The sequence below is a fragment of the Balaenoptera ricei genome, chromosome 1 (genome assembly GCF_028023285.1).
Source record: "Balaenoptera ricei isolate mBalRic1 chromosome 1, mBalRic1.hap2, whole genome shotgun sequence".
Classification (NCBI taxonomy): domain Eukaryota; kingdom Metazoa; phylum Chordata; class Mammalia; order Artiodactyla; family Balaenopteridae; genus Balaenoptera; species Balaenoptera ricei.
The window spans coordinates 14,971,987-14,995,587 of record NC_082639.1 but is presented as its reverse complement, the minus strand read 5'-3'; the positions used below and the strand labels follow the sequence as shown (position 1 = coordinate 14,995,587).

The 23,601-nt window shown below is 41.0% G+C and overlaps 1 protein-coding gene and 1 non-coding gene across 2 annotated transcripts in view; both read right to left on the bottom strand.

The window, feature by feature from the left end:
• Nucleotides 1–296: 296 nt before the first annotated feature.
• Nucleotides 297–23,601, bottom strand: part of MICOS10 (mitochondrial contact site and cristae organizing system subunit 10) — a 35,224-nt gene continuing 11,919 nt past the window's right edge. The window contains exons 2-4 of the mRNA XM_059915182.1: nt 4,080–4,127; nt 2,645–2,754; nt 297–551 (exon numbers count right to left, since the gene is read on the bottom strand). Of these exons, the coding sequence (XP_059771165.1) occupies nt 537–551; nt 2,645–2,754; nt 4,080–4,127 (173 nt within the window). The 3' untranslated portion in view covers nt 297–536. The remainder of the gene's footprint in view (nt 552–2,644; nt 2,755–4,079; nt 4,128–23,601) is intronic.
• LOC132354614 (U6 spliceosomal RNA) lies at nt 16,156–16,266 on the bottom strand. The gene has a single exon (XR_009499348.1). It is a non-coding gene; the product is annotated as a U6 spliceosomal RNA (small nuclear RNA).

Genomic DNA, 23,601 nt, shown 5'->3' with positions numbered 1-23,601 from the left:
CCAGGTCCAATGATGAGAACACAGGGTTTTAAAGAACGGCCAGAGCAAGCGAGGATCCTCAAGGCATTTGTCATCTTCTTCGGACAACGCAGCAGCACTCTCCAAGCTCCGATTTATGAGGTGGATGCAGCTCTGAAACTACACGTTAAGGGGCGAGTGGGGAGGAATGCACAACGGCTGTGGTTCCAGGAAGGCTCTAAAGAGAGGCTGGGACCAGGCGGTTACAGCTGCTGGCAGTCCAAATATTCTTTTCCTCCCGCTCAGAGACCAAAGGCAAAGAAACACAGGCAATGCACTGGGCTGCCTATTTTTGTTTAATTTATTTCTTTTAAGACCACCTCCTTGCAATTTACAGAGAGAAAATACAAAACAAGAAACAGACTTGGTTTCAAATACATAAACAGTGTGCTGGAGTTTAAAGCATTACTGATAACATTGTTACAGAAGAGTGTCAGCTTACTCCAGGGCACTTCAGTATTCCTGAGGAATAAACATGATTTCTCTTTCCCTCCCACCGGGATGTTCTCAGATGTAAGTCACTGCTCCTGCTCCTGTAAAGTAAGGACACTCAGGTTAGAACTGTGCACACAGCATTCTGACAACCCTCTCTAACTTGCTGCCGCAGGTCAGACCGAGGACCAACGGGCCCCAAGCCTTACCACTCTGTTTGCTTTAAATCTGCCTCACAAGAGGACTGTATCCTTCCAGCCCAGGTTCTTCAGAGTGGCTCCTCAATCTTTGAGGGGGGAAAACAGAAAAGGAACGGAACAGGGCTGAACAGGCGGTACCTGGATAACCATATTCCCAAAACCCATCAAAGGGACGGATCCCAGGTGAGTGGAAAGAGCACGGCTCTGGAATCAAATGGCCTATTAATGACAGGAACTTCAGCAAGTTTCTTAACCTCAGTAAAATTTGGCCTTCTCAAAGATGAAGCACCTAGGATGGTCCACAGGTCATAGCAGGCACTCAGCAAGCAATTACCATGATATGACTACACTGAAAAAGCCCCAAGTTGGGATTTTGTTCCTCTTTTCAGGGAATGGAGGATGACGACATCAAGGCACAGACTCCAGTTCAGATAAAGTTACAAGGCCATTTTGTAGCAGTACACACAAGGCTGTAAATACTGTAACAATATTTTCCACAGTAACTCCCAGCCATTAAATACATCCACATATAATCACTCCGAGCCATTATCCATGACAACTCAGTTTGGAACAATGAAAACATTTCAAACAATTAAAAGACCTGAAGCTCCTCTCCCTGTTCCTTTATGTTCTCCTCTAACTTCAGCCGTGGCGCCAAGAGAGCGAGGCGCCAGGGAGCAGTGGAAACCGCCGGTCGTCAGCGCTGATGCCACGCAGCTGCGCCTCCGCTCACTCGCGCTGTCCCTCTGATTGCCTCACCCTGGCTCCGGCGCAGGGGTGGGTCATGGCCGCGGAGGGCCTGGGAGACGCCTGCCAGGCTTTCCCGCTGGCCGACTCCCCGGCTCCCAGTCCTCGCCCCAGGCCCGCACAGGCTGGTCAGTAGGCAGCTGACCGTCTGAGCACGTTCTCAGACAGAGGCAACCGAGCTGTGGTGGCACACTGTCATTTAAGATTCGGTCACCCTTATGGCTACAGCTTTTGACCAGAACTGGGACACTCATCTGTACCTCCTTTTCTGCCCTACTTGTTATTATGGTGGAACAATGAACGAGTCAATCACCCTTTCTTAGTTGGCCTCAATTATAATTACCAACATTTCTATTTATATATATATAGATAGCACCTCATAGCTTAAAAACATTTTCACATTTAATCCTCACAACAACCCTGTAGGCAGAAATTACTACCCTCATTTTACAGACAGAAAACAATCTCAGAAGTGAAAAACTCAAGAGCACATAGAAAGCAAGTGATGGACCAGGACTCACATCTGGGTGTCCTGGCTTCTGTGCTCTTTCCACTGGCCCCCTGCTGCTGCCCAGATCACAGTGATTCTAGCTCCAGGGTAACCAAGAAAGTAGATGATTCTACACATCCAGAGACTGTGAAGCTCTTCACGAAGCTTGTGTTGCTATAAAGGTCATGCCTTAATAAGCCTGAGGCCATAGGCACATCTAATAAGATACACAATTTATTTCATTCATTTATTTTACATTTATTTGAGCACCTACTTTGTTCCAGGCCCTGGGGATACAAAAATAAATAGCACCTCTGTCCAAGGGCTGCTACACACAAAAACTTTAGGAACCGTGCTACCTCCTTCCTCTTGAGGCATGTGTTACACTTTTTCATCCTGTCTGCATCATTAAAAACCCATCTGTAGACAAGGACTTCGGCAGAATCATGTGGGACTCACAGTCAAGAACCTGCCCTCTTCAGTAGAAAGCAGAATAACGGCTGAGTTCAGAAGTCTTTAGGTTTAGCTTGAATGTGTGTGAGATGTTTACAGGGCACTCTGAGATCTCGAACAAAAGTGCTACCTATAGATATCAGATATTTAATACGGATCTACTTTACCCTAATGATAAACGCTGAGCACTTAGGATCTCAGTGGTGCCACAGTGACATGACAGTGTATTTATCAATTATATGCACTCTAAAGAATTCTTCGGGGACTCAGGAGAAAGAAAGAGAAATATCAATTCTGTACATACTTTGACATATTTTCCATGTAGAAGATATGGAGCCTGGAAATCATGCTGACAGTTGGAGTAGGCCATTCCCAACCCCATTCCAGAACCAAAGGCTAATGGCCACATTCTTCCTGGTGAGCAGAAAAGGAAAATCCCAATAGGGAACCATTAAGAGAAAATAAAGCTTTTCTCCAGCTTAAATACATTTGCTTAGGGTTCAATAAATACTCAACATGCATCATACTGTTGACTATAATATGCCATACACTTCTGTCAACGTTTAATCACCAGCCAAAAAATGGGAAAGGGGGCTCTATTAAGTACCCATGCTGCTAGATTTGAGGTATTAATAAGTGGTACAATATGAAAACAGTAGACACAGTTGAACCTCTTAACTTTTCTGTGTCAGTTCTAACCATTTGCTCATTTTAACTAATTCTTAAACTTAGAAATCAAACCACCTTTCGGTAAGGTCTTTGAATTTTTAAAATATGTAAGAATTTCTGGAACTTCCCTGGTGGCGCAGTGGTTAAGAATCTGCCTGCCAATGCAGGGGACATGGGTTCGAGCCCTGGTCCGGGAAAATCCCACGTGCCTCGGAGCAACTAAGCCCGTGCGCCACAACTACTGAGCCCACGTGCTGCAACTACTGAAGCCCGCGCGCCTAGAGCCCGTGCTCCGCAACAAGAGAAGCCACCACAATGAGAAGCCCGCGCACCGCAACGAAGAGCAGCCCGCCGCCCCCACTGGAATTAGAGAAGGCCCACGCACAGCAACGAAGACCCAACGCAGCCAAAAAGAAATAAATTTATTTTTTTAAAAATAGAATTTCACCAATATTTACATATTTTAATTCTAGTAAGTCATGAGGTTTTCTTAAGCCAATGCCATGATTATTTCACATCAGCACTATGTGTTAATTATAATTCTCTAGTTGTGTATTCCCCACCAGTTCTTCATGGAAAGAGGTCAAAGTGACCCCTTTGGCTTCTATTCAATATCCAAACTGCAGAAGTTCTTCCACAAAATGAAAGGGGCATTTCCTGCCCTTTGCTTAGGAGAATTTTTGGCCAAAAAGCATGGGTATTTCTGGTCTACTTTTTTACTACCAGCAGGACTCTCGTTTTCAAGTTCCTTTAGAAACAATTATAATTAATTAGAATTATCTGAGAGTGTAGATTTGGCCAAATGACTCACTGGCATAAAGTACAGGCTTTTTTTAATGAAGATATCAGGCACCGTGACTCAATGCCCAGGGGGAATTCTGGAGATGCCCAACCCATTTTGACCTCTTTCGAGTCGACGGTCTTTGTCTAGCTCACTTTACAGAGGCCTCTACCTAAACCCACAAATGGATGGACTGGCAGCCACGTAGCCATGCCTTCCGGAAGCGTCCCTGCCATGTGCACCTATACACTAAACATTATGTTGTAAAGGTAGGAAGAGTCACACTTACTTTTAAAGAAGGTAAGTGAGAAAACAAGTCCTAATCCAAAACCAGTACCTACAAAGAGGGAGGAAAAACATGTTAAATATCTTAATAGTAATGACAAAAACAAAACGAACATTTCATAAATGTGAACACTTATAAAACAGATTTTTTAATTGGTAGAGAGATGATTTTCTCATTTCTAACCTTCCTTCTTGTTGTCAGAGGCTTTATCTATGCCTTTGGTCCCTTTGCCCCAATAGGGGATGAGAACTTTCTTCACCATTCTGTCTAAACAAGTCTTAGGGGTGGGGGAACAAACCAGGAGACAGTTCCCGAGTACAGGCTCTCTGCGCTGCTTGCGAATAGCGTCCAGCACCTTGGGCTCTCCCACCCACCTTCCGCAGGGGTGCCACAGCCAGCACATCAGGTAAACAATGTCAGCAGGAAGCTCCCCTTGTCGTTTCAGCACTTTGAGTGATGGCTACTTTTTGAGGAAGATGGAAAGGAGTGATCCAGAACAGTTGCCAAAGGTTGTCACAAGTCAAACACAAGTCAGAGTGTCCAGACAGAGGGAAAGCACTTTCTCAAATGTGAAGATTAATCCCCTCTCCTCATTTTACTCACAGGGCATTTTTAACCACTATCTTTCAAAATAAAAGAACAAATGCAAGCCTGTTTTAATGATCTGGTAGGAAAAAAAATTTTTAATACCTAATTTTAAATCAAACTTCATAGGAACGTAAGCTTGGGGTTAAAAAAAAAAACAAAAAAAGGTTAAATTCTCATTTTGACCAATATTTCTCAAACCTTGGTCACTGCTACAGTCATAATTTTTGCTAATGCGTACTTCATCTGCACACTTATTTTCTTTGAAAAAACCATCAATGTATGTATTTAATTATATAAATTCAACCTCAACTTAAATAATACTAGTATAATCATAGATTTGACTGCTAGCTATATTTTTTTCATAAGATGTGTTAAAATGAATGTAGAACCATTAAAATAAAAACATTTACCTGTGGTACTACTTTAGGGAAAAAAATCATCTCACATACTGTAGAGATACATGTCCCAAACTTTGAGATAAACTTATTTTTCCATTATCAAAAAAGTAAGTTATAAATGCCAACGAAGACAGCTAAGATCTGATTTTTTTCCCCCAGACTTGACAGATTAATTGTTTTCAGACTTTTCAGAGTATTCTGATGCTCTTTACTAAGTGTCTGCTCCATGGTCCAACAGAGACCCCGACCAACCTCTTTACAATTAAGCACCACATTAAAGTCCCAATTCTCACTTGCCTTAATGGTTTTCGAATACGTGCTGTTGAAATTCCAAGAGCTTCTTTCCTGTCTAACCATGAATTTAGGCTACTGCAGTGTGAACATTCAAAGTACTCCTCAGTCAGCAAACCTGACCTTTCTGCTCCAAACACAGAGAACTTCGTCTTGAGCAAACAAGCTAATCCACACCTTTTTTGCTTCACCTATGCAACAATCCAGCTGATGCTGGCCTGAAGAAAGTGTTTATGCTATCATCCAGAATGATTTCTGATAATTTTCTCTTACAGTCTATAGGTGGCCATGATGTGTATTTCCTTCCTATGACTATATCCTATACAAATATGAATTTTAATGAAAAATCATTACTTTGTACTGTCCAATAGACCCTGCATTAGGTACTGGCGCCCAACTTTAAAATGCAACATTTGAAGATCACTCATGTCATCCTAATTTCCATGTAATTTAATAAAATGATGGAAAACTCGTCAGTTTACAGACCACAATAGTTAACCTATTCAAGGCTGATATAAAGAGAAGGAAAAGGAACAAACATCAGTACTTCCCATGAGTACCCAACATTCCCTCCCTATTCTACCAAAAAAAAAAAAAAAATCTTTTAAACCAAACAACACCCTGATATGGTATTACCCCCCAGTTTCCAGACGCAGAAAATAACTTGCTCAAGGACATGCTCAGTTAGTGGAAGAACAATGAACTGGGCCCAAGTCTGCCAGACTCCAAAGCCACTATACCCACTATGTCCTGACACTGGATTCCCCTACAACTTCAACCCCTAAACAATCATTACCTCCAAGGGAAATTGGAGTGTCAAGATTTCTACTGCCAATGAAGTAGGATACAGCCAAAAACCAAATTGTGCTTCCTATGCAACAGCCCAGAACGCTAGGCAACCAGGGTAGTAACAAGTCTGCACAAGGCCAGATGGGCTTGTTCCGATTCATTCCCAGACTAATCCTACAGCACATGTCACAGACACAATTCTACCTGGTAGGTGTGATTCAAGAACTTCACGGAAATGGCAACTATCACGATCGATAGCCCTCAGCAAGAATCTGCTGTTGCTTGGTTTATAAAATGGCACAGGGTTCAATTTCAAAGCAACTTGCCTCACCCCCTTGCAGCTGGAAGATGAGTAAGACAGTAAATTGGTACTAGAAAATGAGGTAAAGAATTTGGACTGGCCTACAGATTTCAAACCAGGCAATGGGATGGGGAGTTAGGCCAGTAAAAACATAATGGCTTACAATCAGAGCTTTTGGTCTTCTCCATCTGGAAGGCAATTTTTTGGCAAACAAATCAAAAGCCCAAAAGGAAAATATTTCAGCATTTTTCTTGTCCCTCTGATTCCATTCCTGTCTCTCCTATTTTCCCCCAAGGAAAGAAAGCCCTCTGATGCTCAACTTTTCCTAACAGTAGACCAAGAACGATGCTAAACCCACTGCTACCAGTATCACTCAACCACAAAGAGGAGAAATGCTTCAACATCAACCAGTACAGAGCAGAAAATCTTCCCTCTCTAGACTTCATTTAAGTTCAGGTATATGCGTGACCGCCCAGTTTTGCTCTGATTAAAGGCATTTACCTGCAAGTATAAATATGAGATCAAAACTACAGTTCAGACTAGCCCAAAGACAGAGTGTACTCTACGGTCTTAGTTAAATTGGGCTGCTACATCTTCAATTCCTATGAGACTTTTCTTCTCCATTTCTATATTTTTAAGACACAAAATATCAAGTCTGTTCTCTTCAGAAAAAATAATATGGAAAATGATGTTTAAATGCCAACGTGTTACTTTAAGTTAGCTACCTCGGTTATTTAAGAGATAAACAGTGGTGGAACTGCTGATGAGTTTTACAGGTTCAAGTTCTCACATGCTCAATTTTCTTTTAAAAGGCAACATGTTGCTTCAAAGAAAGTCCCACCTGATTAGGGGACACCAACTCTGCAGCTGTTTCCACTAAAGATTGGCACCTCTAGGCCAGGTTTAAACTTCATAACAATAAAACATGAAAGGTTTGTCTTACAATGAAAACAAACCAACATGGAAAAGAGAAGAGTTTTTCTCTGCCTTTGGCCACTTTTTTTTGCTGTTGCATGACAAGTTCTCTTAGAAGAAAAAGCCAAAGGAAAAAGTACAAAGCATTTTTCACCTTCCCTGGAAGCAAATATTTAACTATGAATAAAATTTATATAACTCTGCCTCCCCTTTTAAGCCTGTTCTTTTGGCCCACGATGTCTGGAATGACAAATAACCCTAAAGTAAAGAAATGCCTGATTGTAGGTACACATCTTCCTAATGGCAAAGTCCACCAAGGCAGGTGGGGAGCAAGGCAAAAAAACCAAAAAAAAACAACAAAAAAAACCCCCACCCCATAACAGAGAAGCCTTATGGAATTGATATTAGGCAGGGAGCCCATGCTCTGAAACCATTTCTTCTGGAGAGGAAAAAGAATTGGCACAAATTCTTTCAAAAAGAAATTACTCTGAATCAAGCTAACCCTGCACTTTAGGGCATGCTTAGTGCCCAAAAGGACATCATAAAACCAGCTAGTAGATAAACACACATTTTTAGAAAGAAGCAATTCCTTAACAATTCATAACAAATTTAAAAGAATAACAACCAACAGCAGGATACCAGTGTATACCCTAAGCCACACTTTGTGTGGGGGTGGGCGGAACTATGCTGATGGCCATCACTGTGACATATGGACCACTTCTAGTTAAATCAATGCAACTTTTAGAAAAGTCTTTGCTCTTACCATGCCATATATCATAAAGCTTGACTTCACTGAAATTATTGAGAAAGCAAACATAATCAGCAAGAATTAAGAAGCAGGCTACATAATCTGACTGCAGTCCTGGGGTAGAAATGTACTTTGAATTTTTGGGGGGGCCACGCCGGATGGCATGCAGGATCTTAGTTCCCCGACCAGGGATCAAACCCGGGCCCCTGCAGTGGAAGCGCGGAGTCTTAACCACTGGATTGCCAGCGAAGTCCCAGAAGTGTACTTTGGATATCAGTCCCTAAGCAGAACAAGTTGGAGCAATAAAGGTTCCTGTGGAATCAACTTTGTAGAAGTTGCAATTGCCAATGGACTTTCAACTGAGGAAGAATAACTCATTGTTGGGAGAGGCATAAAAAAATCCTTAGAAAGTCACTTAGAAAACATTTCTATGAAAGATTGATCACAGGGGAAAGAAGACCATAGACCCACTTTATTTATCAATAATTGATCATATAATTAAGATCTCACTCCAGCTTATAGTTAACATTTTAAACAAAGCTCCTAAATTCATAAGTCTAATGTATAGTTATCAATGCTAAATTTTCATCTGCATCTAAAAATTAAAATTGCAAAGCAACTCCATTTTAATTTGTATAATATAACAAGATGTACGAGCAAAAACTTAACTACCATATTCAACTGGCAGTTTATGAATATGAGAAACTACAGGAATTACAAGCAAGTTTTCAAGATCCTAGGAGCCATGGGCCAAACAACTTTATTCTTAAATGTCTGAAAGAAAAGATACAGCTTCCAAAAAATGAGAGATTTACTCTCCCACTGAGTGGGATGGCAAGAGCACCGATGCTGTCACGAGACAGGCCCAGTTCAGACCACTGGGCCATCCTCACCAGCCAGCTCTCTGACCTTAGGTCAGTGCTTTAACCTCGCCCGCCCTCAGCGTGCTCATCTGTAGAGTGAAAACCATCTCCTAGGGCTGCTGTATTAGGAAAATGTAAAGGTATCTGCAGTGTCTGACACAGACTTCAATAAATAGTAGTAAGTTCTGCTACCTTTCTAAACAAACTCAAAAGATGTCAAAACTGTAAGGTAATAGTTAAATCCTCTATTAAAACACAACTCCCTGGCTTGCGGAGGATCACACTGTGGGTGAACCAGAGCTGAAAATCAGAATCTATTTTTCCCACTCTTTGCATAGTTGACTTTATTTCATAGGCATTAGCAACTGTTTATAGAAATACATCAGGTTTTGCTACATGATTTTTTAAAAATAGGAGATTCCTTCAGACTCACTGCTGAACTAGAACATTTTGCTTTAAAATATAATAAAGATTTTCCTAGAGCTGTCTTGTGTTTAATAAAGCTATATTTATGCTTTGAACATGGATTAATATCAAACTGGCCTATTTAGAATGGGTGTGCTTTCCTGTTCAATCATGTTTCTATCAACACTATTACAATCATCAAATGCATTTGTTGTGACAGACAAACAAGAACGTGCTTTTATAGAAAAGTACCCTCGGGACTGAGTTTGGTGAGAATTACATTTCCAAGAAACATTCCTGGTTTATGAAAGATGCTCAGGGCCCAATTTATGAGGGGAAAAAAAAAAGTTTTAAGTCAACTCCAAACTGTGTTACTTAATCCTTTGAGGCAAAGACAGATTGTCCCAGGTGTCCACGTGTAAATGCCAAGTCATGTGAATTAACCAAGAAAGTGTGCCAGACCAAAGGCCCAGAGATGGTAAATGTGGTCTGTGTTAATCAGCTTCTCACAAGTCAACATTGCTGCAGGGTATGTAGGAAATAGACTAAGAAGGTGGCTATTTTACAAGACCTTAACCTTCCCGTTGCCTATCGGACTAGACAGAGGCTGAAACATCTGTAGGAATTTCTCCGGGGGACATCAAATACCAGGATTCTGATCAGAACAAGTAAAGCAGTCAGCAGAAAGCAGTAAAGATAGGGAAGGTAAATGTGGAAGTCATTACCGGTGTGCTCTGCTTGAAGAAAAGCCAAACTCACAAAAAGGGTCCTTTTAAATGAGTGCATATAGCACATAATCTAGCTTTCAGAGTTCTGACAGTCGTACAACTTTCCAAGAATGCAAAAAAGAAACATGGCTGTACACATTTTACTAAAATATAGTTAGTTAATTCACATGTGGGCACAGTATGTAGGAAAATGTGAAGACGCTCTGAAGATTAATTATTAAAGGGACATTGAAAAAATGCAGAATTACTAAGTTTCAATAAACACAATAAAAGATGCCATGTGTTACATTTATGGGGGCGAGGGTGATTTGGAGGTACTAACATTTATAGAGTGGCAGGCACTGTACTAACGTTTCTATATATTATTTCATTTGATCTACAGAACCACCTATGAGGTATACTATGATCTTGTCTTACAGAAGAGGAAACAATGTAAAGTGGTTAAGTGACTTATCCAAGTACACACAACTAAAAAGGGGAATTCAAACCCAAGCTGTCTGACTCCAAAATCATGGCTCTTCCCTATTCGCAGAGATAAACCTCAGGGAGAGGTCAGGAGAGCAGCAGGGAGACTAGTCTATTGTTACATGACACAAAGTGTTTTTCTGGATTTTCTGGACTGTAGTGCTCTGCATGGGTAATTTATGACTATGTGACTCTTCAATCCCTCAAGAAAACAACAGAAACCACAGATGTTTGACTTATCAAGAGTGATAACAAAACCCTGAAATGACTTAGAATCAATGAGAAACAGTCAACAAGTCAAGCTGGGATGTACCTCCCTCTGTGCACTGGCTGGAGATAAAATGAATTCAAACTGTTCAAAAGGGACAGTTGAACAGTATTCAACTGGTATTTTCCAGCAAGTCCCTTCCCTCTCAATACCTCCAGCCCCTCCTCATCAATATCAGTAACTGGATTCTCATCTTTGTGAAAGTAAATATAAGAATCAGGGATTCATTATATCCTATGTATACATCATTATAGCTATTACGTTGTTGCCTATTCCTGATTCAAATGAAAAATCAATGGAGAAACAAGAACCAATGGTTTCTTTTCCTTATACATTTACTTGATCTATATTTATTAGCATTTATTAAGTAGAAGGCACTGGGGATAAATTTCTTTCCTCTTGGAGCACATCACTAGAGTATGTAGTGTTTATTCTTCAAAGAGTGGGAAATGTTACCCAGTGGTTACACTTCAGTTATAGGGTTATGTGGACTTGGGGGTAACATAGGTTAAACATGATTGAGAATACTGATTAGGTTACTTACTAGTGGTATGTCTCAGTCCCTGGACAAATTATATACCTTCTCTAGGGGTCAGTTTCTTCGTATAGAAAAATAGGAATACTAATATTGCCTATCCCTGACTGGGGAATAGCAAGGATGAAACAATATAAAATGTGTAAAAAGCTTGGAAAAACAGTGCATTGCACACAGTAATTGTAATTGCCTTCTTTTCCCACAAAAAGCATTTCAAGAACAAATATTTACTGAGCACTGAAGGGCAAGAGTACTGGGTTCAACAAGGGTCAGAAATAAATAAGACAGTCTCTTCCCTGGGGAGCTTGGGATCAAGAAGGAATAACAAGTCAGGTATCCAGAAAACTGAACAAAAGCAGATCCTTGGTGCCGGGAGAGGGTCAGTGTTCTGCTGGTCGACAGGAAGGTGGGAACACATTTAGCAGAGTTTTTGTTTTTGTTTTTTTTAATCTTCAAGAAAGAAGTGGCATTTGAGTTGTCTTAAATGGTAGACTTTTAACAGCCAGAGTTGGGGAGGTGGGGTGGCACGCCCCACCCAGCAGCCGCAGAGAAGCAGGGCTTGTGCAGGGAAATGGGAGCGGGGGCGGTCTAGGCGTGTCCCTGAGAGCAGGAGACAAGGCTAGAAAGGGACGGGGGCCTCTGAAGGCACCAGAAGCTGGACCAAGCAGTCTGCACAGCACTTAATTCAGGAGGCAGGGGCTTCCCTGAAGACTTTTTAGAAAGGCATAACATGACTGAAGCTGTGCTTTAAGAAGATTCATCTGACTAAGGTGTGTAGGATTACTTGGAAGAGACATTTTGCTGGCAGAATTTACAGGACTTAAGAACTGATTAAGGGGCTTCCCCGGTGGCGCAGTGGTTGAGAATCTGCCTGCCAATGCAGGGGACATGGGTTCGAGCCCTGGTCTGGGAAGATCCCACATGCCGCGGAGCAACTGGGCCCGTGAGCCACAATTACTGAGCCTGCGCGTCTGGAGCCTGTGCTCCGCAACAAAACAGGCCGCGATAGTGAGAGGCCCGCGCACCGCGATGAAGAGTGGCCCCCACTTGCCACAACTAGAGAAAGCCCTCGCACAGAAACGAAGACCCAACACAGCCATAAATAAATAAATAAATAAATAATTTAAAAAAAAAAAAAGGAAAAAAAAAAAAAGAACTGATTAAGTGTGTGTATGTGTATCTGGGGTTTTGGGGGGGTGCAGTGGGGAAGAAAATGCTGAGAACTTCTACCTGGATAATTATAAAAACATTGGTGCTGGGGCTTCCCTGGTGGCACAGTGGTTAAGAATCCGCCTCCCAATGCAGGAGACACAGGTTCGAGCCCTGGTCCAGGAAGATCCCAATGCCGCAGAGCAACTAAGCCCGTGCGCCACAACTACTGAGCCTGCACTCTAGAGCCTGCGAGCCACGACTACTGAGCCCGTGCACCTACAGCACGTACTCCACAACAAGAGAGGCCACTGCAATGAGAAGACTGCGCACCACAACGAAGAGTAGCCCCCGCTTGCCGCAACTAGAAAGCCCGCACACAGCAACAAAGACCCAACGCAGCCATAAATAAATAAATAAATAAATAAATAAATAAAAATAAAACATTGGTGCTATTTAAAAGTCATCAAATAACCTTTTAATACCAAATTCCCTTAACAAATCTAAAATATAACTTGATTTATACAAATGCAACATCTACAATGTTTTCATGAACACCAAATAACATCACATAAAGTGAAGAGCATTTGCTAAGCACTAATGCTTCAGGATTAAATTACCTCATTACATCTTCACAATAAACTTCTCTTATTAGCCCCATTTTATAGACCAAGAAACTGAGACACAGAAAGGTTAAGTAACTTGCCTCAGGTCACATGTCTGGGATTTGAACCCAGGCAGTCTGACTCCAGAGGCCTCGTTTTTGGTCACCATGTTAACCCTGCCACCAGTATGGCCTCCTCACAGATATACAAAGTTATTATAATCAACCTGACTTACCAAAGGAAACGAAATACCTTCCAAAATTCATCCTAGCCAACACTATGTGTGGGCATTTCCTTCATTACACAAACTGAGCACCCACTGTGTGCCAAGCACTATGCTAGGCCCCAGGAAATAAGGTCCCGCACTCAGTAAGTTCATGATTTAGTGTTAGAGCCTACTGATAATTAGAAACTCAAAGTACAAGGAACAATGACAGAAACAGGATGTGCTCGAGGCACTGAGGAGGGTACCCAAACCATCCTGGAGGGTTAGAGAAGGGAGTGGGAGAGAAGGTGACGAGAGAAATGGACTACGAGGAGCTCCCGGTTACTAAGTTACCAAGTGTGCGGCGGGAGACAAAGCAAGACAGTCCTTTATGGCAAACTAAGGATCTTGGCCTCTATTACAAGCAGTAGGGAAGCAGTGGCAGAAATTAAGCAGGGAAACAACATATCAGATGTGTACTTTACAACAGCCCACTCACAGCAATGAGGACAGATTTGAAGAAGGCTCCATCAAAGATGGAGACACCAGTTAGGAGAAAGCCATTGCAGTAGGCCAGGTGGGAGCTAGGTCCAGACTTCTGATTCTCCCTTCTCTGCTATCTGACTGAAAAATGTGACCCTACATACTTTGGTCTCTCCTCAACACCACACTCCCCCCACCCCCGGCCTTTGTGTACTCCATGCCTAGCAGAAATGAGAGATGGTACTAAAGGTAAGCAGGACAGGTTAAAGCACGACTCTGACCAGGGATTAGGAATTTCTGAGGAGTGGGAGTGACCACACTTTATGATGATTCTTAGATAAGGGATCCTTAGGTAAAGATATAGTCATGGACAGAGATGCAGAGATGGAAAAGGGGGTCAAATATTTTAAAAATATACCAATGGTTTTGCACTTAAGGTAGTATTGGTGCAAATGGTGACTATCCCAGACCAGCATTCACAAAAGTGTGGGAATGGCTTGCCTGAATTTCGGGGACCTCCGTGAGCAAGCAACTTTTTCTTTGCTGTTCAAATCTGGCTCTCAGGCTTCCCTGGTGGCGCTGAGGTTAAGAGTCCGCCTGCCAATGGAGGGGACACGGGTTCAAGCCCTGGTCCGGGAAGATCCCACACGCCGCGGAACAACTAAGCCTGTGCGCCACAACTACTGAGCCTGCGCTCTAGAGCCCGCGAGCCACAACTACTTAAGCCCGCACACCTGAAGCCCGTGCTCCGCAACCAGAGAAGCCACCGCAATGAGAAGCCTGCGCACCGCAACAAAGAATAGCCCCCACTCGCCGCAACTAAAGAAAGCCCGTGCACAGCAACGAAAACCCAGCACAGCCAAAAATAAATAAAATAAATAAATTTTTTAAATTAATTAATTAATTTAATTTAAATGTCTTCTTAAAAATCTGGCTCTCATAAGGTGCCCAAGACTATGAGGTTTAGGAAACAGCACCCAGCTGACTTTCTATTATAGTAGTATTCTACAGTCATTCTTTTTTTGTTTTTTTTTTAAATTTATTTATTTATTTATTTTTGGCTGCATTGGGTCTTCATTGCTGTGCGCGGGCTTTCTCTAGTTGCGGCGAGCGGGGGCTACTCTTGGTTGCGGTGTGCGGGCTTCTCATTGTGGTGGCTTCTCTTGTTGCGGAGCACAGGCTCTAAGCGCGCGAGCTTCAGTAGTTGTGGCTCGTGGGCTCTAGAGCGCAGGCTCAGTAGTTGAGGCGCACGGGCTTAGTTGCTCCGCGGCATGTGGGATCTTCCAGGACCAGGGATCGAACCCGTGTCCCCTGCATTGGCAGGAGGATTCTTAATCACTGTGCCACCAGGGAAGCCTACAGTCTTTCTTAAAGGCATAAGTACTCTACAAAGCCCCATAAATAAACCTCTCCAAATCACTGGGCTTGCATACATTAAGAAACCAAAAATTTAGTTCTCATACACTGAGTGAAGAAAAAAAATTCTTCCTAAAGATAAGCCATGTGCTGAAATACAATGAACTTCAAGTTGCAGTTGGAACAAGGGGAAAAAAGCTGTGATTTTTTTCAATGGTCACAGCCAATCTCTTCCGGGAAAACATAAGATTAGTAGCATTTATACTAATGTCAAGACAACATAAGATTAGAGCAGTAATATACTGTATTTTTGCTTCTAATCAGATGGGGATATTATAAGCTCACATACAGGCTTATGCTGAAATGGCTAAAAGAAAAAGAATTCCTACAACTCATGGACTTCAATGTAGTCATCTGAAATGATGCCAAGAAACTAGCAGCTTTCTTAGGACTACCTTCCTAGTAAAAAGTGAATTATGTTGCTCAAATCATTTGCTTCAGTTAATCATTTAAAATCTATCAAAAAGGAATTCTGAGTAGTTTATATGTGCAGGTTGTGACAAACAATCAGAAACATTTGTTTCTAACATTTGTCAAAATAAAGTAGGTCTACAGATCCATCAACAATTATGTCAGAGTGTTATAATAATTACAAATTATCCTAAGCATTCTAATGCAGGTTTAGGTTGGATAAACAAAACATAAAGTAAAAGCAATGGATTTCAATTCCTCCCATATACACTGTTAACTATTAATCAAATTCTACCTGAAGATATACACAATTGAAGCAACTTGGTGGTGGGTCTCTATTATTTTAAACAAGCACCTGGGCCACACTGCGCTCTGCCCCCCCATCTGCCCTCTCTCCCAGACACATCTCACTTGTACCATTTTTCTAAACGGCTCCCCATCCTCCATTAATATTGACCATATTTTCATATCCCATATTCCTCCAAAATGTTATTCTAAGTGGTACCCCCCCTTTTTTTAAATATGGAATGCTTCACAAATGTGTGTGTCATCCTTGCTCGGGGGCCATGCTAACCTTCTCTGTATCATTCCAATTTTTTTTAGTATATGTGCTGCCGAAGTGAGCTCACCTCTTTATCCTTTAGTTCTTGGTCCTATCATGCTTTCTAAAAAGCATTTCAGGGACTTCCCTGGTGGTCCAGTGGTTAAGAATCCGTCTTCCAATGCAGGGGATGCGGGTTCAATCCCTGGTCAGGGAACTAAGATCCCATCATGCTGCAGGGCAACTAAGCTCACGTGCCACAACTAGAGAGCCCATGTGCCGCAACTACAGAGCCCACATGCTCTGGAGCCCGTGCCACAAAACTAGAGAGAAGTCCTCGCGCCGCAACGAAAGATCCCAAGTGCCCCAACTAAGACACGATGCAGCCAAAAATAAATAAATAAATAATTTTAAAAATAAATAAATAAAAAGCATTTCAAATTCACTTTCTCCACTTCTTTTAAAAATGACAAGTTAAATTGTTAATAATCATTATCTAGATTCCAATGGACTTTCACTTTAAGTAGTACAGTTCTTTTTTTTTTTTTAACAAGTATGTATTTAGTCAAAAAAAAAAAAGACCTAAAAATTATAAGCTATGCTTTCTTTAAAGTCATTCTAGGGAATTCCCTGGTGGTCCAGTGGTTAGGACTCCGTGATTTCACTGCTGAGGGCGCGGGTTCAATCTCTGGTCAGGGAACTAGGATCCCAGAAGCCGTGTGGTGTGGCCAAATTTAAAAAAAAAAAAAGTCATTCTAATTATTCTGTTTGTTCCTTTTTCTTTTTTTGTCCACTTCATTTCCCATTATGTTTGTTGCTGAAAGAGTCTGTGTGTGCAGATGTACTATATGTATGAATATTCGACCCTGTGTTGGGTGAGTGTAGTCTGGCAGGGCTGTGGCAGGGGAGTCGTAAAGAATGAGAAGTCTAGAGAAGTTACATTTGTCACGGGCAGGATTTACCAACCTTGACTGCTGACATTTGGGGCTGGTATTCCTTTGTTGTGGATGCTGTCGTTTCAGCGGCATCCCTGTCCGCGACCCACCAGGTGTCAGTACCCCCACTCCCCCATCCCCCAGTATGGCAACCATACATGGCACCAAACATTGCCACATGTCCCTGGGGGTGAGGGGGTACTTCACCCCCAGTCTAGGGGTTTACAGTTTATAAAATACTTTCACAACCATTAGGTTATTACCTAATCCTGGGCTTCATCAAAACCATGTAGGGATTAGCATCCCAAATTTACAGAAGAGGAAACTGAGGCTCAAAGAAGCCAAAGACTGTCCCAAGCTCACTTGGCTCAAGGCCCACTCTTTCTTTTTTGGCTGCACCGTGCCAAATGGTACACGACTAGGGATTGAACCTGGGCCACAGCAGTCAAAGCACTGAGTCCCAACCGCTAGACCACCAGGGAATTCCCAAGGCCGACTCTTCTTTCAATGTCCCACACACTGCTTTTCCAGCTGAAGGAGGTTAACACTGCAGGCCCTCAGTTTCCTTACCCTTACAGTGAGAGGCTGGACACAATTCCCTTCCTTCTTCCTCTTCTTTCTTTCAAAGCAGAAAGCCTTTCTTCCAGAGAAATCTTCTGTGAAAGCCCAGTACATTCAAAAGATAAAACTAAGCTGCTATTTGAGCAGTCCAAGTAGCATCCAGGCCCTACCCTCCTGAACCCTGTACTTGTCCCCCCCCCAGATGGGCCCCACAAACTCTAGGGCTCTATAGACCACATTTTGAAAACATGATAAATAAACTCCCCTGTTTGTTGTAACATATACGTTATATGATTCTAGATAGCCATTTCTCAGTTAGAAATGGTCTCTAGCTGAAATAGGAAGCAAACACATTCAATAGAAATGTTATCTTAAACCAAGGTCCAAACTACGTTACTGACTGGTCAGTGGTAGGAGAATGGAGAGAGTGTGTGTTTGTGTGCCCCAAGTGTGTGGGACCCCAGTGACTGGGTAAATCCAGGAGGAGTTGTAAAGCAGCAGTCTCGTGGACAAATCTGTCCAACATCCAGAACAGAAACAGGTTCCAAACAAATCATTCTATAGGAACAGACCCTGGGAAACACATCTCAAATTCTCCAGACATCATTTTTCCAATCTGTTAAATGAAAGGGTTGAAATCACTGTTATCAGTCTTTTTTCCCTCCAAAGCATTCAAATTATTTTTCCAAATAAAATCTTATGCAGAAAATATATAAATACAACAGATCAAAGTAAAGTTGCTCTGTTCGGGCAGGGGGAGGCGACTGGGCTGAAAGCCTGACTAGAAATCCATTTGCTTGGCCTTCCCTTTCTGCTCTGTACCTAGCCCCCCTCCGCCAGTGGCAACCACTAGGGTACTTTGGAAGACATTTAAAAACCACTAGACCAAATGAATCCCTAAGGCTCCTTCCAGCTCTAATAATCTATCATTCTGTAAGTCTATGTATTCATGGAAGTTATTCAACTGGGGCCAAACAAGGAAAGCAACAATGGGACATCACGTCCACCAAGAGCAAATCCCATTAACCTGTCAATCAATGAGAAACTTCATTAATAGTTACCAGTGTAATTTCAAAGTTAGTGAAAAGCTTATTTAAACTAACCTATTAAATAACAAAACTAGACTTAACATATTTATTTAAAGATTATTCATAGTCCTCAACTGTAGGAACCAAGTGAACTCAGTAAATAATTTTTTGAACAGAAATTGTTCTCATGTTTATTTCCTTACATCATAAAAAGAGCAAAGTTAATGATCCTCCCCACCAAGCATCATTATCATTCCAAGAAGTAATTTGGATTAAGTTTATTGTTTATCATTCCATTTATATAAGTAGGATCGTTTATCACACATGATGTTCTAAAATTTGCTTTTCTCACTTTATGATTATCAAGGACACCTTTCAAGGACATATATATAAGACTTTTTGTGAACATATGTTTTCATTTCTCCTGAGTAAATAAATACCCAGGAGTAGAATGAATAGATGGTATGTTTAACTTTATAAGAAACTACCAGTTTTACAAAACGATTGTGCCACTATACTTCCCCAACAACAGTGTACAAGAATTCCAGTTGCTCCACATCCTAGAAAACTTTAATGTTGTCAGTCTTTTAAACTATTTTAATGGGTGTATAGGGGTATCTCATTATGATTTTAATTTGCATTTCCCCAACGCCCATTGATGTTAACATCTTTTCATGTTCTTATTTGCCATTAGTATAACTTCTTTTGCAATGAATCTTTTCAAACATTTAACCAATTTTCTCAGATGGATTGTCTTCTTATGATGAAATTTTAAAATTCTTTATTCTGGAAACAAGTCCTTTATCAGATATATGTATTGTAAATATTCTCTCCCATTCTGTGGCTTGCCTTTTTTTGTTCTCTTAATGGTGTCTTTCAAAGAGCAAGTTTTACATTTTGATCAAATCCAGCATATCAATTTTTTTTTTTGTGATTTTGCTTTCTGTGACCTAAGAAATCTTTTCTTTTTTAAGGACTCTTTTTGAACTCAAGGTCACAAAGATTTTTCTCCTATGCTTTCTTTTAGAAATATTTAGTTTTAGCTTTTACATGTCTGTGATTCTTCAAGTTAATTTTTATATGTGATAATGAGGTTCATTTTTTTTCTCTCTATGGATACCCAGTTATTCTAGCACAATTTCTTGAAAAGATTTTCCTTTCCCCATTAAACTGTCTTGGCATCTTTGTCAAAAATGAATTAACAATATATTTATGGGTCTATTTCTAGACACTAGCCAATCTCACCGATTTATACGTGTATCCCTTCTCCAACACCACACTGTCTTGTTTACTGAAGCTTTACAGTAAGTCTTGAAATCAGGTAATGTTAGTCTTCCAACTTTGTTTTTCTTTTAAAAAATCACTCTGGGGACTTCCCTGGCAGTTCAGTGGTTAAGACTCCGCGCTTCCACTGCAGGGGGCAGGGGTTCATCCCTGGTTGGGGAACTAAGATCCCGCATGCCTCAGGGCACAGCCAAAACAAACAAACAAAAATCACTTTGTTTTGGATTGTTTACATTTTCATGTGGATTTTTAAATGAACTTCTCAGTTTCTACAAGTATCTTTGAGCATTATCTTTCTTGCTGAAAAAGAGATAATATAAACTTCCTCACTGAATTGCTAGGAGAGTAAAAAAGGGATAATATATTAGTGTGCCAAATATGGTGGCACATAACAGGTATTCAATTAATGTTAACTTCCTCTCTCTTTCCCTCTCTTGGCCTTTAAATAAACAGGATCCAACCTAGCAATGCCCTAACATTTCAATAGTGGGTCAATGGCCGTGGTAAAAATATTACCACACCAAACGACTTTTATAAGTAAATATTTGTATTTTCCCTTGGATTCAACACTGAAATGCACTTGCCAGAAAAAGCAATTCAGCATATTTACTAATAAACTGTTTCAGGCCACATTTTAGGAAAGCATAAAACCACAGCCAGAACAAAAATTTAAATATGTTTTCAAGTTCCACATAGTGCCTAATTACATTATTCTACAATACTAACAGAAAATTCTCCTCTAGGAAGATCACAATGTTCCATTATTCATATTGCTGCCGCAAATGGAAAAAGGATTTCTGCTCCCAAACATTGTTTATAAATACATATAACAAACAAAATATGGCTACTAATTCAACAATTAACATGTACTAATTTGAAACCCAAACCTATAAACAACCAAAAACCTTTGAAGTATTTTAGTTTACCCTAATTGATATCACTCCATGAAATGGAGAGGTATCAGTTTGCAAACACAGGCTACCAAAAGGCACTTTTTGGTGAGCCACCAATACTTTGTGGTAACCCATATTTATCAGATGAACTGATACTTAAAGAAAAACAGTAATTTGCTTTCTTTTTGCATGACTATTCAATGGCCTTTTTCAGTGTAGTATTTTTTTTTGAATTTTTGAATTTTATTTATTTTTTATACAGCAGGTTCTTACTAGTTATCTATTTTATACATATTAGTGTATACATGTCAATCCCAATCTCCCAATTCATCCCACCACCACCACCACACCCCCGCCACTTTCCCCACGTGGTGTCCATACATTTGTTCTCTACATCTGTGTCTCTATTTCTGCCCTGCAAACCAGTTCATCTGTACCATTTTTCTAGGTTCCACATATATGCGTTAATATACGATATTTGTTTTTCTCTTTCTGACTTACTTCACTCTGTATGACAGTCTCTAGATCCATCCACGCCTCTACAAATGACCCAATTTCATTCCTTTTTATGGTTGAGCAATATTCCACTGTATATATGTACCACATCTTTATCCATTCGTCTGTCAATGGGCATTTAGGTTGCTTCCATGACCTGGCTATTGTAAATAGTGCTGCAATGAACATTGGGGTGCATGTGTCTGTTTGTTTTTTTTGTTTTTTGTTTTTATTTTTGGCTGCGTTGGGTCTTCGTTGCTGCGCGCGGGCTTTCTCTAGTTGCAGCGAGTGGGGGCTACTCTTAGTTGTGGTGCGTGGGCTTCTCATTGCAGTGACTTCTTGTTGCGGAGCACGGGCTCTAGGCGCGCGGGCTTCAGTAGTTGTGGCACGTGGGCTCAGTAGTTGTGGCTCACGGGCTCCAGAGCGCAGGCTCAGCAGTTGTGGTGCACGGGCTTAGTTGCTCCGTGGCATGTGGGATCTTCCCAGACCAGGGATCGAACCTATGTCCCTTGCATTGGCAGGCGGATTCTTAACCACTGTGCCACCAGGGAAGTCCCGCATATGCCTTTTTTTTTCTTAACATCTTTATTGGAGTATAATTGCTTCACAATGGTGTGTTAGTTTCTGCTTTATAACAAAGTAAATCAGTTATACATATACATATGTTCCCCTATCTCTTCCCTCTTGCGTCTCCCTCCCTCCCACCCTCCCTATCCCACCCCTCTAGGTGGTCACAAACCACCTAGCTGATCTCCCTGTGCTACCGCATGTGCCTTTTTGAATTATGGTTTTCTCTGGGTATATGCCCAGTAGTGGGATTGCTGGATCATATGGTAATTCTATTTTTAGTTTTTTAAGGAACCTCCATACTGTTCTCCATAGTGGCTGTATCAATTTACATTCCCACCAACAGTGCAAGAGGGTTCCCTTTTCTCCACACCCTCTCCAGCATTTGTTGTTTGTAGATTTTCTGATGATGACCATTCTAACTGGTGTGAGGTGATACCTCACTGTAGTTTTGATTTGCATTTCTCTAATAATTAGTGATGTTGAGCAGTTGAGCAGCTTTTCACGTGCTTCTTGGCCATCTATATGTCTTCTTTGAGAAATGTCTATTTAGGTCTTCTGCTCATTTTTTGATTGGGTTGTTTGTTTTTTTAATATTGAGCTGCTTGAGCTGTTTATATATTTTGGAGATTAATCCTTTGTCCATTGATTCGTTTGTAAATATTTTCTCCCATTCTGAGGGTTGCCTTTTCGTCTTGTTTGTAGTTTCCTTTGCTTTGCAAAAGCTTTTAAGTTTCATCAGGTCCCATTTGTGTTTATTTTTGTTTTTATTTCCATTACTATAGGAGATGGATCAAAAAAGATCTTGCTGTGATTTACGTCAAAGAGTGTTCTTCCTATGTTTTTCTCTAAGAGTTTTATAGTGTCTTGTCTTACATTTAGGGCTCTAATCCATTTTGAGTTTATTTTTGTGTATGGTGTTAGAGAGTGTTCTAATTTCATTCTTTTACATGTAGCTGTCCAGTTTTCCCAGCACCACTTATTGAAGAGACTGTCTTTTCTCCTTTGTATATCCTTGCCTCCTTTGTTATAGATTAGTTGACCAGTATAATATTATTTTAAAATTAAAATGGTCTTAAACAATCAATTTAACTACACGTAATTGATTAGCGGATGAATACACAAAACCTGCTGGTTAATTCTAAGGTAGGTCAGCTGCTAAATCATTTACTGTCCTACTTTCTTAGCAAGGAAGGAACAAGGCCAAACCCTTTCTTTTCATGAAGGTGAATGCATGGCAAAGCATTAACTTTCATCTCTGTTGACTGAGCTGCATATACCCAGTGACAAATCTCAAGACATAACAGAAATTAATAAACTGCAAAATGTTACTTGGGCTCCCCTCCTGCCTCTCCTACTTGTCAACCGCAATTCCACTCTCCATTTACGTAGGTTTGACATCACCCTGACAACTCCTGCTCGTGAGCCTGCATTTCAAGTTCTGTAAACATTACTGCTGTACTGTCACCATTACATCCATCTCCATTCCACTCCTTCTGCCCCCATCTTAGTTCTGGGTTCCTCTAACCTGATCATTTCACTTATGACATGACTTTGCAATAATATACTAATACATCCCTTGCCCTCATTCTGGCCCTTTCCAATTCATTCTCATAATACTTCAGGGATCTTTCTGAAATCAGACATTCAACCACGTC